General features: G+C 31.0%; 1 protein-coding gene across 1 annotated transcript; it reads left to right on the top strand.

The window, feature by feature from the left end:
- Positions 1–13,508: 13,508 nt before the first annotated feature.
- LOC110427656 (universal stress protein A-like protein) lies at positions 13,509–14,834 on the top strand. The gene is made up of 4 exons (XM_021443205.2): positions 13,509–13,911; positions 14,040–14,131; positions 14,298–14,416; positions 14,530–14,834. Exons 1-4 carry the CDS (start codon positions 13,725–13,727, stop codon positions 14,606–14,608), a joined length of 477 nt encoding a protein of 158 aa, XP_021298880.1. The 5' UTR covers positions 13,509–13,724; the 3' UTR covers positions 14,609–14,834.
- Positions 14,835–15,234: the final 400 nt, after the last annotated feature.

Genomic DNA, 15,234 nt, shown 5'->3' with positions numbered 1-15,234 from the left:
CAAAATGGGACTAAGGATAATTATTTATAAGGTTGGCTTGAAAAGGCTCAAACAGTCCAAAGATGGCCTATGTCATTTCTAAAGTTATGTGCATTCTAGGATTTTGCTTCGAGAGATGATCAAACAAATTCTAGATTATGATACATGACTTTATGATCAATTCATTATGACATAAACCTTCTCTAAATGTGCATGCCACTTCATGATCTAAACATATGCATTAAGATATAGAAAAATCCAAAAAGAAAAAAAGAAAATGAAAGCCATTTAAGACTTATCACATGCTTGCACACTAATTATGCTTTTCCTAGAGTTATGATCAACTTGACCAAGATATTATCATTGGAGAAGGAAAATTTCGAAGAAAATGCAAGACTACTACATAGCTTAAAACATCCAAAGACCTTTCGTTTTCAAAACTTTGAAATTTTGCTCAGCAAGAAAATATTTTTATCATTCAAGATCAAAATCTTCCATGGGAATGTCATGCACACAAAAATAACATTAAGTGGATCATAATTTTCAAATACTTCTAAGAAAGATTACAATAGTCTCCTCGATAAAGTACCCTACTTTTGTAGTAATTTTCATGAAAGGCTAAAGGAGTCATAAATAGTCTCTCTTCAAACTCAATTTCCTTTGACATAATTACTGAGATGTATAATCACCATACTATTTTTTTGCATACAAACACAGCTATGTACTTAAAAAATTTTCACCTTTTACCCCCAAACTTAAGATGAGCATTATCCTCATTGTAAATATTAAAAATTAAGCAAGAAAATGGAAAAGGTCAAGGAAGATCTCCCATTTTATTGCTTGGCTCTCCTTTATTGCATCCTTATTCTCCATTTATTTTTTTATTCAACCTACAAAAACAAGAAGACAAATAAATGAGAGAAATTAAAATTTCAAAATCAAGATAAAAGGAAAGTGATAAAGTTTAGAATGCTTAAGTTGCCTCATAAGTAATGTTTCTTTAATATCAACGGTTCGACTTCTCTTGACTTTATGAATTAGGGTTTGTAAAAGTGATAGACAATTTTTGTTGATCAGTATCTCCTCCCTAATAATGTTTTAATCTTTGCCTATTGACTTTAAATGGAGTTTGCAAATTCTCATCCATAATTTATATTACTCTATAGGGAAACACTCGGGTAATGGTGAAGGGACTAGATCATCTAGATTTCAACTTTCCTAGATATAGTTTCAAATGATAATTGTATAGCAACACTTCTTTTTTGGGCTCAAATTCTTTATCAAAATTTTCCTCTCATGCCACCCTTTTGTCTTCTCTTTATACAGTTTGGCATTTTCATATGCTTACATTCTAAACTCATTTATCTCATTCAGTTGCAAAAAGTGCTTCTCTCCTATCGCTTTAAAGTTTATATTAAACATTTTTATAGCCCAATATGATATGTGCTCCAATTCAACTAGGAGATGACAAGCTTTTCTAAAGACTATTGATAAGGAAACATTCCTATTAAGGGTTTTTTAAGCAGTTTTGTATGCCCACAATGCATCATCAAACTAACTAAACCAATCTTTCCTAGAGGACTTTACAACTTTTTCAAGTATTTTTTAAACTCCCTGTTAGAAATTTCAACTTGATCACTAGTTTAAGGATGATATATCACAGCAACCTTGCATCGTACCCCATACTTAGCTATTAAGCCATCAAATATCTTATTACAAAAGTGAGATCATTCATCACTAATTATGGCTCTTGGTGTAACAAATCTTATGAAGATGTTCTTATTAAGGAACCTTGCTACAACCTTGGCATCATTAGTGGGTAAGGCGATAGCCTCCACCCATTTAGAAACATAATCTATTACCAAAAGGATATATTGATTCTCGTGAAAAGAAACCAAAGAACCCATGAAATATATGCCCTAAACATTAAAATGTTCAACCTGTAAAATATTATTTAAGCACATCTTATGTCTCCTTGAAATGTTGCCAGCTCTTTGGCGTCTATTACATTTTGTTACAAATGCGTGGGCATCCTTAAAAAGTGTTAGCCAAAAGAATTTGCATTGTAGGACTTTGGCAGTTGTTCTTCCTCGTTCAAGGTGACCTCCATAGTCGAAAAATGGCAGTTTTTAAGAATATTTTCTATTTTTTCCATGGACGCACACCTTCTAAGGATGTGATCTCTACACTATCTAAACAGAAAAGGTTCATTCTAAATGTAACACTTTACATCATGCCAAAAATTCTTTTGTTGTTGATAAGTCAAATTAAGAGGAAGAACGCTACCAACTAAGTAATTCACATAATTAGTGTACCAAGGTACACTATGCTACTTAACAACAAATAACTGAGCATTAAGGAATGATTCATTTATCACTATTTTCACCTTTTCTTGATTTTCCAACCTAGAAAAGTGATCAACCACTTGATTTTCATTTCCCTTTTTATCTTGAACTCTAGATTAAATTTTCAAATAAGAAGAATCCATATAATAATCCTTCATTTAATATCCCTTTTAGCAACTAAGTATTTAATGGTTGAATGATTAGTATAAACAATTACCTTAATGCCATGGTGGCGAATGCAACGGTTAATAACTTGTTTTCTATGGTGGCATAATTTAGTTAAGCATCATTAAGGGTTTTACTGGCATAGTAAATGGTGTGAAACACCTTTCCCTTTCTTTGCCCAAGAATTGCCCCCACAGCATAGTCTCTAGCATCACACATAAGTTCAAAAGGAAGATTCTAATCATGGGCAATAACAGCGAAAGCTGTAACTAGCTTTTCTGTTAAGGTCTTAAAAGCCTCCAAACATTGGTCATCAAATTTGAAAGGAACATCTTTTTCTAAAAGATTGCACAAGGTTTGGTTATTTTAGAAAAATCCTTAATGAATCTTCTATAGAATCCTACATGACCAAGGAAGCTTCTAATTCCTTTTATGGATGTGTGGTTTGGAAGCTTCACAATTGTTTCGATTTTAGCTCTATCAACTTCTATCCCTTTGGATGAGATTCTTTGCCTAAAAAAATTCTTTTTTACACCATAAAATGGCATTTTTTCCAATTCAAAACTAAAGTAGTTTCTTCACATCATTTGAATACTAAGGAAAGATAGTGCAAACAAAGGTCAAAACTATCTCCAAAAATTGAGAAGTCATCTGTGAATACTTCCAAAAACTTTTCCACCATGTTGGAAAAAAATAGCTATCATACATTGTTGGAATGTTGCATGTGCATTACAAACACCAAAAGGTATTTCTGAAAGCAAATGTTCCATAGGGACAGGTGAATGTGGTCTTCTTTTGATCTTCACGTGCTATTGCTATTTGGTTGTATATAGAATATCCATCAAGAAGGCAATAGTATTTGTGTCTTGCCAACATGTCCAACATTTGATCTATGAATGAAATGAGGAAGTCATCTTTCTTAATTGCTTTATTAAGCTTTTGGTAATTCATGCACACTCTCCATCTAGTGATTGTTCTAGTAAGGATAAGTTCATTGTTCTCATTAGTCACCACTATCATTCCTTCCTTTATAAGAATACATTAAATAGGGTTGACCCAAAAACTATCAAAAATAGAATAGTTAATACTAGTATGAAGCCATTTAATGATCTCTATTTTCACCATATCCTTCATGATGGGATTTAAATGGCGTTGTAGACTTATGTCCTTATTCAAGAAAAATTGTATACATATAGATGGAAGGACTAATCCCTTTAATATCTACAATAAACCAATCTATAACCTTTTTGTGTTCCCTCAAAATGTTTAAGAGTTTTCTCTTTTGCTCAATAGTGAAGGAAGTAGAAATGATGACAGGGAGAGTGGAATTTTCTCCTAAGTATGCATATCTTAGGTGAAATGGCAATGGCTTAAGCTCAAGATTAAGAGGTTCCTTAATGGATGATTTGGAAGTAACAATGGATGATGAAGTTCTTTCTAAAGTTTCAAATTGAGGTTTAAGAGAACAAGCAAAAGGAATGGTTTCCAACCATTTCAAACATTTAACTATCTCCTTTTCTTCCATAGTCTTATCATTCGAATTAATAACAACTGCTTCTAAAGGATCTATAAGGTATGTTTTTGTGTCACTTCTATTTATGACATCCAGTTAAAAGCAATTTTCTAAATCTCTAAGGTATTTTAGGGCCTTTGAAATGTTGAACTTGATTTCCTTGTGTTGGATTTGCATGGTCAATTCTCCTTTTGGGACATCTATCATCGATTTTCTAATGGCTAGGAAAGGTTTTCCTAAAATTATAGGAATCTCTTCATCTTCTTCCATTTCCAGCACTATAAGTCTACTAGAAATATTAATTTATCAACCTTAACTAAGACATCTTATATAACCCCACTTGGATAGTTGATGGATCTATTTGCTAACTTAAGGATTATAGTAGTAGGCTTGATTTCGCTTAGTCCTAATTTTTGGTAGATGGACAAAGGCATGAGATTGACGCTTGCTCCTCAGTTACATAGAGCTTGACTAAAGAATTGCTTGCTTATGGTGTAATGTATAGTAAAACTACCTCGATCCTTAAGCTCAGGAGATAACTTTTTTTAGAGTATAGCACTACAATTCTCTGTTAAGGCCACTGTTTCATAATTCTCAAGTTTCCTCCTCTTGGATAAGATTGCTTTCATGAACTTTGCATAACTAGACATTTGCTTTAAGGCATCGACAAAAGGGATAGTTATGTAAAGTTTCTTAAAGTTTTCTAGAAACTTAGAGAATTGCTTGTCTAACTTTTGGTTTTGAAATCTTTGTGGATAAAGAATAGGTGGCTTAAAATGGTCAAGCTTACTTGGACTTGGATCAATCACCTTTCTTTCCTTGAGTTTTTCCTTATCATTGGTTTCTTTGATTGATTCTTTTGATACTTCCACCTCTTCGTCCTTGATTTTAGTTAAATAAGGATTACTTATTTCACCACCTATTGTTTTACCACTTCTAAGATTTATTGCTTCACATTGCTCCTTTCTTTCCTTTCTAGAGGTTGTTTCAAAGTTAATTGAAGAATTTTCTTACTAGGGGTTGATAAGAGCATTTGTGATTCTTTCCTCAAGATCTTTATGGCTTTGCATTATGATGGATTTATTTTAGATGAAAGTAGCCATTAGATCTTTCAATGGGGTTTTGTGTGGTTGCAAAGGTGGTTGGTACGAATTATTAGGTTGAAAAACAGAGCCTTGTAGAACATGACAAGTGCTGGTTTGGTTATTTAGCTTTAATGCATCTATCTTTTTATAAAAACCTACTATCTGGGCTTTTAGGACAACAATTTCATTTTCTTTATGTCCTTCATCGTTTCTTCTCAAAGTGATTTCTTCAAACTTCCATTGATACTCATTAAGAGCCATTTTTTCAAGTAAATTATATGATTCTTCATCAGTTTTATCCAACAAAGTTTTCTCGTGGTAGTATCTATGGTTGACCTAATTTGAGTTCCTACTCCATTGTAAAAAGTTTGAATCTCAAGCCACTTTTCTAATCCATGATGTGGACTTTTCCTCATCATTCTCTCATATTGTTCCCAAGCATCATTCAATGAATCTGTCTTCATTATTTGAAAGGATAGAATTTCACTTCTCATCTTAGCTATCTTAGCAAGAAGACAGAATTTCTCTAAGAATTTCTTAGCTAGTTCTTTCCAAGTGGTAATGGATTTGGCTAGCATGGAATCAAGCCAAGTCCTATTTCTTACGAAAAAATTGGGAACAATCATAATCTAATGGCATCATCAATAATGCCATTATTCTTGAAAGTATTGCAAATTTTTGGAAAATGTCTTATATAGGCATTCGGATAATCATCATATTCTCTTCTAAATTTGACTGAATTTTGCATTATTTGGATGATTATAGGATTTATTTCAAAATGGTCCATTTGAATAGCAAGCTTCCTAATACCAGAGTAGATACCATCAATCGAAGGTGAAATGTAATCCTTAAAAGGTTTATGATGGTTCTCCAAGACTTTTAGTTTTCTATTTATAAGCATACAAAGAATTGTACTAGCATGTACAAAAGAGATTATTCACATAAAGATGAAACAAATAAACAAAAGAGAAAGAGAGTGGTCTAAGGTTTATAAAGCTTAGTTAATATTAATTTGAAGCCTTGGGAGACAATCCTCAGCAACGACACGAAAACACTTGATAGCAAAATTCTACAAGTGCATGAGTTGCTTCAAGTAGACAAGTGTCAGTAGAGTGTCGAACTCTCATGAGGATTGTCTTCCATGGACTTGCATAAATTACGGAGTCTCTTGCTTCCTTTACATAAGCTAATCTCATGAAAAGATTAAAGAATTTCATAGAGAAAATCAATAACAAAATACTAGGGTTTCTAACTTCCTTTGATCATTTTCATAAAGGTAATACCTTCTCTTTGGTTTAACTTATCTTAAACAACCTGCTGATCATGAAGACTTAATTATCTACATGCTTATGTCTAAGTCATGTAAACCTATAATTACTAATCGCTTACCATGATAGATAAGATAATTAATAATAACGCCTTAAGATTAAGTTCTCTTAAGTGATTACACATGACTAGTAGATATAGTGGTCACTACCCTTGCTCTCACTTAAGAGTCATCTATTCTACTAATTCATATGTCATTTTCTTTTTAGTTTGGATTCCTAAATTCCTATCTCTAGTTCGTTAGGACTCCCCTTAAATTCCCACGTAGGGTTCATGAACGTTTCTAATCTCTTAATTAATTCCTATAGTCCAGATTTTGATATTCCTATGTCTAGTTCATTAAGAATCCCCCTAATTCCCCCTTTAAGGTTTATTAGAGTTACCATGTATCTCAATTATAAGGATAATTAAAAAGGAGCATTGGGCACAAAGAAAATGAACTAAGTTATTTAAGTTTACATTTTTTTTTTACCCAAGAGATTCTATTTTACCTAAGCTACTTTACTAAATTCCATTAAAAACCTTCACTAAAATTATTTAGCTACTCATATTTTTATTATGAACAGAATTTAAAGAGTGAAATAAAATAAAGAACATGTTGAAAATTAAAAAGAAAGAAAAAATAGTTTTAACTTAATACTGAAATCACCTTATAATTAACTTAGGCTTGATCAACAAAGTAACAAGATTTCTAGGATTAAAAATCAACTAAAAGTCTTATCACTTTGCTAACTTCAGTAAACTTTAATGAAGCTCCAATGGTGGATCGAAATTGCATAAAAAGATAAGAAATTAAACAGAATTTTATTAATTGAAAATCGAAAGAGTGCTAGGAAGAATAAGCAAGGAGGTTGAGCTAAAATGCTTTCACCAAACTAACTCCTTCGTTTGAAAGAACTTAAGTTTAAGTGGAAAGTTGTCAAAGTAAAAGATAGAAACAGTGAATGAACTAAAAAAAATAATTGTAGAAAAAAAAAAGAACAAAGCTTTTATTGAACTTAAAACTACACTAGTTGGAAATTCAAAGTGAATTTCTGCTACACAAGAAAAGTAAAAGAGAGCTTGCTTAAAAAATACAAAGAAACTTAAATCAATATCCTAAATACTACAGAAAACAAAGAAAAGAAGGCTTGCTTGAAGAGCTAGACTGGCTAGGTATTTATAGTCAAAAGGAAGGAGAGTTTTTGACTTAAGTTGTCCACCTTTAAAATTCAAAATTCAAGTTTTCAGTTCACTTTATCACTTGGCTAGATTTTGAATTTACACACACATATGCGGGTGTGTGTTTGTGTTAATTTAATTTAGTTTTTATTGTAATTGTTTTCATTCTATCTTGTAGATGCTTTTAATTATTATGCATTGAAACTACTTGACTTGCACGTATTATTTAATTGTTTGCTCACATTTTGCGGTATCTCTTTTTTGTTTCCATAAGTAAATTAAATTCATAATTTTTATTAAAATACTACTTTTTTTTCAAAGAAATGTAGAATTTTATTATTTTATTTTTGTCTATTTGGGTATATTTTAATTTTAAATATTACTTTAAAGGTAAATATAAAAAATTAAATAATATTAAAAATAATATAAAATTAAAAACCTTAAAAATTGATTATTCTCAACAAAAGTCACCATTTCATCGGAATTATGTTATTATTTTGTGAAATTGTCAAACAAAAATTTTCGTTGATGATTATTTTATCAACCGATTTTTCACAATAATTGATGTGTTTGCATTTTTGAATATTGACAAAAAAAAAATACCGACGGATTTGCGACAGATTATCAACCTTAACTATTATCAACGCACTTTGATGAAATTTGCTAACAATATTTACAAAATTTAATATTTAAAAATTTATAAGGTATTAACCAATAGAAGTTTTGTCGGTAATGGTTAGATCATTTCTAACGTAATTATTCAATATCTACGGAAGAGGATTACCAGCTTAAAAATTTGGAATTAATTTTTTCCATCAAACATACCCATATTGACAAATTTAGGATTTTACCAATGAAAAATTATTTTGAAAAAAATCGATTTTATTGTAATGTTTTATAATTCTTATTCTATTTTAAAGAAGAAGAAGAAGAAAAAAGTATTTTACCAATAAAAATTATTACAGTAAAAAATATAATGAATGCTAATATTATAATTTGAATTAATCTAAAAAATTTCATAGTTTTTTCCTTATTTCTTTTTCCTTCTCTCTTCATCCCCTTTTGTCACTGTTAGCCAAAAGCCAACTTGCCACGTGGAAGGGCTGATTCTGGCAATTCCAGTCATTGGAGCCGAGGTGGCTCCTTGCTTGGCGGAATACGTCGTGGGGAGCCAGACCAAGCACTCTGGATCCGATCCAAGGGGCCAGATTTGGCCCTTGCAACACTGTTTGGTGTCGCGAGGGGCATTTGACCCTTGACTAGGCCAAATCAACGACAGGGAGCCGAATCTAAGCTACTTCACGCCCAATCTCTCTCACACAAACAAAAAAATATAATTGTTCAAATAAACCAAAAAAAAGTCTTAAAATATCAAAAATACCCCTGCAATGAACCGACAAATCCATAAATATCTAAAAGAATTTGGAAAATACCCATGATGTCCAGAAGTAAATTGACAATTTTCCAACTAATCATTTTGGTCAGCTAATAGGTTTGGCCTGTTGACACTCAAAATCATAATTGACTGAAATACTGATGAAAGGAACGTACTATTGAAATATTAAAAATAAAAAAATTAATAAAGTATATCTCAAAACTTTAAGGGTGAAAATAACATATATTACAAATTTTGGACATCGAAGAGATAATTTACTCAAAAAAATCATATGAGTTTTTTCGTTTTCTTTTTTATTTTATTGATCATGTGCTCATATAATTTAATTGGTATGATCGTTGATTAAGATTAAAAGTGTCGGTTGATTAATCAAGTTAGAGTGAACTCATTTTCATATTAAAAGTTTAAAATTAAGAATAGACTTCACTCCACCTAATATTTTATTTCTATTACACTATTTAGTATTAAAATATTACAAAAATGAATTTAAGTCGAATCTAAATCTAAAATTCATGTCTCAACTAAAACTGAATCAGATTCAACTTGCAAAGCTAGACTCGTAGCTTAGCCTATGTCCCATACCTTGACAAACTTTCTTAAAACAAAATATTTCCTTCTAAATAAATTGACTTCAACCTTCCTTCTCATCTCATTCTCATCTCATGGTCCCATGCTAATGCACCACCATGCTCTTCATGTTCACATAAAAAATTTAAAATTAAGATTAGTGTTTCTAATTTTATATACATGCAAGCATACGTGTAGCACAAATAATATATTAGTAATGTATTATCTCCATAGGGGATTGTGTCAAATTCTTGCTAAATACTAAAATTGAGCACCTAAATTTTATCCAAATAAATCTAATTTGAAAATTAATTAAAAATGAAATTAAAGTAACAAAGCTAAATTGGGGAGTTAATTTTAAAAATTACTACAGAATCAATGAATTGACGCTTAGGATTGTAGAATTAGTTAACCTTTCATTTGAATTTAATCTCTCTTTTTATACTTAAATCAATGGGTTAGTTGCTAGCCTAGAGTCCAAATTTGTTTACAAGTCTCTATCAAGATGCTTGTAAACATACGTCTCATAATTAATTTTTCATATGTCTATATAAATTAAGAAAGATTCACTAAGCTTAGGTTTTAAATTTGACTAGATATGGTATTTAGGTATACTTCTATCCTAAGTACTAATCAAATCATCTTATCTCTAAGTAAAATGAATAAATACTATTCAAATTGTTGGTCTATTCTAAACTCCCTTTGTCAAGTTACATTTAGAGACCTAAATCAATCTAACTGTTGATCAAGCAATTAGAAGCAATAAGAATAGATTTGAAATAAACAACACATTAGCCATTAAGAATAAGAAAAAAAAAAGAGTTAAAATATCCAAATTACATGAAGAGATTAGCCACAATCCTAGAAAAAGCTATTTAATTCATCATATTCTCAACAAACATCATCCACAAGAAAGACACCATAAATACAGCAAAAAAAGTGAGAGAAGAACAAATCTAAGGAGGGAAATAAATTTCTGTAGCTTTTTGAGCTTTCATCTTGTTGGTATATGCTTTGGTGGCAATTAGATTAATCAAGGGATATATTGTTATTTAATGCATACTTAATCACATAAAAATATGCAATAAAGGTTTTCCTTCATGTTAGTGTAATAATAAGGATTTATTAAGTACTAATTGAATGAAACCAAATGGAACATAAGGGCCTTGTAAGAGAATTGTAAAGTTGTTACAATTATGAGATCACTATGCATCAAAGCATGTTCCTAAAATTATTCTAAGTCATTGTATTGTCAGGACAAGGCATTGACAAAGTTCAATGATTGGTACATGCTAAGCCTACTTATTTAGGAAATAAGTAATTAATCTTATAGATTGAAGTATATGGGATACTTCAGGATAATATGTGGGTGCTTGTCAAAGAACAAGTTCACTAAATATGACCTGCTATGAGAATTCTATTTGGTATTTCATTCAATTATTTATGAAATATATTCTCATGTGATAGTCGTGCAACAAGTTCTTGGACTTGAGACACCAAGTTATCTTGTATGGAGAATGACATATTTTGATTTCACCTTTACGAGTCTGGAGAAAACCAAATGCCTCAACAGTGTATTTTTGGGTATACCATGAAGAATGTAAAGGTAAATGAGTGGTTAAGAGAGGATTCATCACCCTCAGTTATATGAATGTTTGGCATTGTGTTGCCTAACTTACTGACTTGTGTGGGGGATATGTATTCTTGGCTCTTTAAGCTGCCTAGTGCAGAACTACTATGGTTCAGCTTCTTCTAATGTAATTTTGACCATGTTTTGATTAGAATTGGGTGAAGTGATAAAAAAAAAGTGGAAGTCATTCCTCTTAGCTTTTTCAATGGTCTACGAATCACATTAATTGGACTTTTATAGCTTGATTTATGTTTGAAATGTCGCAACATGCTCGATGAAGTCTGCACTTTGCCAATTTGTACAATTCCTTGCCATTTGACCCATTCTCTTTTGAGGACCTTAAAAATATAAGAACTAAATCAACCATAGCTAAAAATAGGTATTTTTACAATAAAAATGAACTAAAATAACTTGAAGTAAACTACTTCAATCGTGCATTAACTAATTAAAGAAAAATGAAAAAAATTACTTAAAACTCTGCCCAAACTCAACGATTTAGTCATTTTATCACTCAAAATATGGAAAGATAACTTTATATAATAGAGTTATCAATTATAGTTCATTGTTAGTTAAAATTCTATTACGCAAGTGTATGTATCGAATAAATAATATGTAAGTAAGCAGAGTATCGATCTCATAGAGAATTGATTTAAAATTTTACTAAGTATTAACATTAGAACAATTTAATCTTATCCAAACAATTAAAATCAAATAATTAAATTAATTGACTAAAATTAATTAATCAAAATTTAAATTAAAAAAAATTAAAGAAATAATAACTTGAGTAAAAATTAAATCAAACAAGCTTAGGATTACAATATCCCTCACACTTCATCTAAATCTTACCTCTCTTCACACTTAATCTAAATCTTACATCTCTTTCTTAACTTACTTCAATGGTTGAATTGCTAACCTAAAATCATCAATTATTTATAAGAGTCTTTCGACTCGTCTTATAAAAATATTTATTTTAATCAAAACACTCTATCCCTATGTGAATTGAAACTAAAATAGACTCATTAAGTTCAAGCTTTAATCTAACTACATATAGCCTATAGAAATATCCCTATCTTATATACAAATCAATTAATACAATCATATGCTATCCCAATTTTAGTCTACACTAAGCTTTCTTTCCTAAGTTTGTTTAGGTTCCTAAATCAATTTAATTAGTGGCCAATCAATTAAAAAACATTAAGAACAAATTGGAATGCACAATTCAATTCCATTAAAGCTAAGCAAGAAAGAGATTAAAAATTTAGATTACATATGAATTTAATTGCAATCATGAAAAATAGTTTAGTCCATAATATTTAATAAAAACTTCATCCAAAAAAAATTAGCCATTAATCCAAATCAAAGAAAATAAGAAAAACACAAATGTAGAAAGAGAAAACTAATAGTTGGAGCTTTGTAGTCTTGATTCTCCCTTTAATTCTCTTGCTTTCTTACTTTGTTTTTGGCTTTTTTTTTATCTAGAGAAATTGCTTGTTACCACCTCCTAGAAACCTCTAAAAAAGGCCCCTTGAATAGCCTCTAAAAACGCTAGCTTTCAAAATCTGATAAGCCTGTTATTTTTTTAAAAATACGACGATCACCGCAGCTTGCATTTCCTAGAGTTGTGGCTCTCAAAGGTTTTATCTCAATTTTATTCTTTTGGTGCAGTACTTTCACTTCGACAAATATTTCGATCACTTTTCGATCAGAACTAGGTAAATTGATAAACATCAACTTTGTAGTATTACTTCTTTACTTTCTAATGGTCCAAAATCATGTCATTTAGATTTTTGTAGTGAGAGATATGCTCGAAAAACCAAAACATATACAAACAGAGCATCAATCTGTTATGAACCTTTCTTCACCAATTAAAATTATTTTTTATCATACTCTTACAAAATATATAAAAATAAATATAAATAACATAGAACTAATATTATTAACTTAAAATAAACATTTAAATATAAATTAAACTAAACTAATAAAGTAACTAAAAAAACTTAAATTTAATCTTTAATCTAGTCTAACTTAAACTAATTAAATATTTAATTTTTTATTAAATATATATATTTGATGTTCACATCATTCACGCAATCTAATCTTTTTATTTCTATTACAGTGTTTATTATTAAATATATATAAAAAAGATTTTGAGTTAGAATCCAAATCTAAGTTCATGTCTTCACCAAACCTAAATCAGATTGGACCTGCAAAGCTAGAGTAGGAGCATAGCCCACGGTAGCTTAGCCTATGTCACATACTTTGACAAACTTTCTCAAAACAAATGATTTCCTTTTAAATAAATAGACTTCAACCTTCCTCCTCATCTCATGGTCCCATGCTAATGCACCACCCTGCTCCGTGCATCACTTGATTACAATCCATCTCCCCAACATTAAAAAGAGACGATTGGGCTAGCCATCATCTACTTCTAGAAATAAGTATATAAAACAAAGAAAACACCGTCACGGCGGAAACTCAGGAAAGCCACAACCGAATACAATTGTGAGGATCTGAGTGGATAGTGTAGCTTGAATCAAAATAACAAAATCAATTGATAATGGAAGAAAACAAGATGAAGAAGAAAGTGATGGTGGCAGTAGACGAAAGCGAGTGCAGCCACCATGCTCTTCAATGGGCTCTCGAAAACCTTGGCGACACCCTCTCTGCTTCTCAGCTCTTCATCTTTACCGCGCAGCCTCTTCCTAATTTTGCTTACCTTTCTGCTTCCACCTACGGTGCTGCTCGTATGTTTTGCTTCTTTCCTTTTTCTTTCTGGTTCTCTCTCTTTGTTGCTACGTTCTATTCAAAATCAAAATTTCTGTTGTAATTTGATCGATCTTAGATCACAAAATTAATCTGTGATGAGTCACAGCTCTGGATTTGATAACCACCGTGCAAGAAAATCAAAAGAAGCTCACTTTAGCTTTGCTGGAGAAAGCTAAGGACATCTGCGCCACGCATGGGGTATAATTCATTTGGCATCTGAATGCTTTTTCTCTTTATAATTCATTTCTAATTTAAAGGTTAAGATGATATTCCTTAAACATGTCAATTCAACCCTTTCACAGTTGGCTCGTATAAATCTCCTTCATATCACAAAGGGTAAAGTTTTTGTTTGGTCCTGCTACAGGTTGATGCGGAGACTATGACAGAAATCGGAGATCCTAAAGACAAAATATGTGAGGCGGTGGAAAAGCTCAAAATTCAGTTGCTTATATTGGGAAGCCATGGTCGAGGAGCTCTACAGAGGTTAGTCCGCAGTGTTAACAACATTGATTTAACATACTTTCTTATTATATAAAGGGTTGCAGACTGATGCGGGAATGTCTTGGAATACTTGTCAAAAAATTTTGTTGGAACAGGGCTTTTTTGGGAAGTGTCAGTAATCACTGTGTTCACAATGCCAAGTGCCCTGTCCTTGTGGTGAGGAAACCAGCTTGAAGGATTGGCTGTGCTGTTTTAATTCTGTGAAGTTTGTTACTATAATCCATTGCCATCTTAGTGTTTGATAAGTGAAAAAGTTTGTGTTCCTTTATGTTGTTCGATATGGTTGAGGTTTTAAGCTAGTAAATATGTGGAATATATCCAAGTGAACTGAAAATGTGTTCCTTACAAACAGAATGCAATTTGTTAATTTGGCATTGAATCTCCTTTGCTGTTGGCTCAAGATAGTGGTATACCTTTTGTTTTGATGCTTTTCATCCAAAAACACGACAAAAAATATTGCTTGCTTCCATCTATACTTTGGAGAAGAGTGTAAGGATTCTTTTGCCAACAGCTTCTCCGTTAATATGACAAAAATAACTATGTCCATGCGTTAAAAGGGGAATGTAATATTTAGAATTTCTTATAATCAAATTTCTTAAGACTAATATGTTATTTGGAATTTCTTATAATCTAATTTCATTATTTTAGATTTTTAAATTAATGAAGAACTTTATTTACCCACTAGTTGTAATAATGTTCATCAAAACATTGCAATTGACCTCTACAGAGAAAAGAATTATCAATGAGATCACTTTCATTATAATGTTTTCTAATTAGTCCTTTCAACATGCCATATTCCT

The sequence above is a fragment of the Theobroma umbraticum genome, unplaced genomic scaffold, assembly GCF_002168275.2.
Source record: "Theobroma umbraticum cultivar Fairchild unplaced genomic scaffold, ASM216827v3 scaffold_2.0, whole genome shotgun sequence".
Classification (NCBI taxonomy): domain Eukaryota; kingdom Viridiplantae; phylum Streptophyta; class Magnoliopsida; order Malvales; family Malvaceae; genus Theobroma; species Theobroma umbraticum.
Note: the sequence above shows the minus strand (reverse complement) of the source record. Positions and strands in the feature narration are given on the sequence as shown.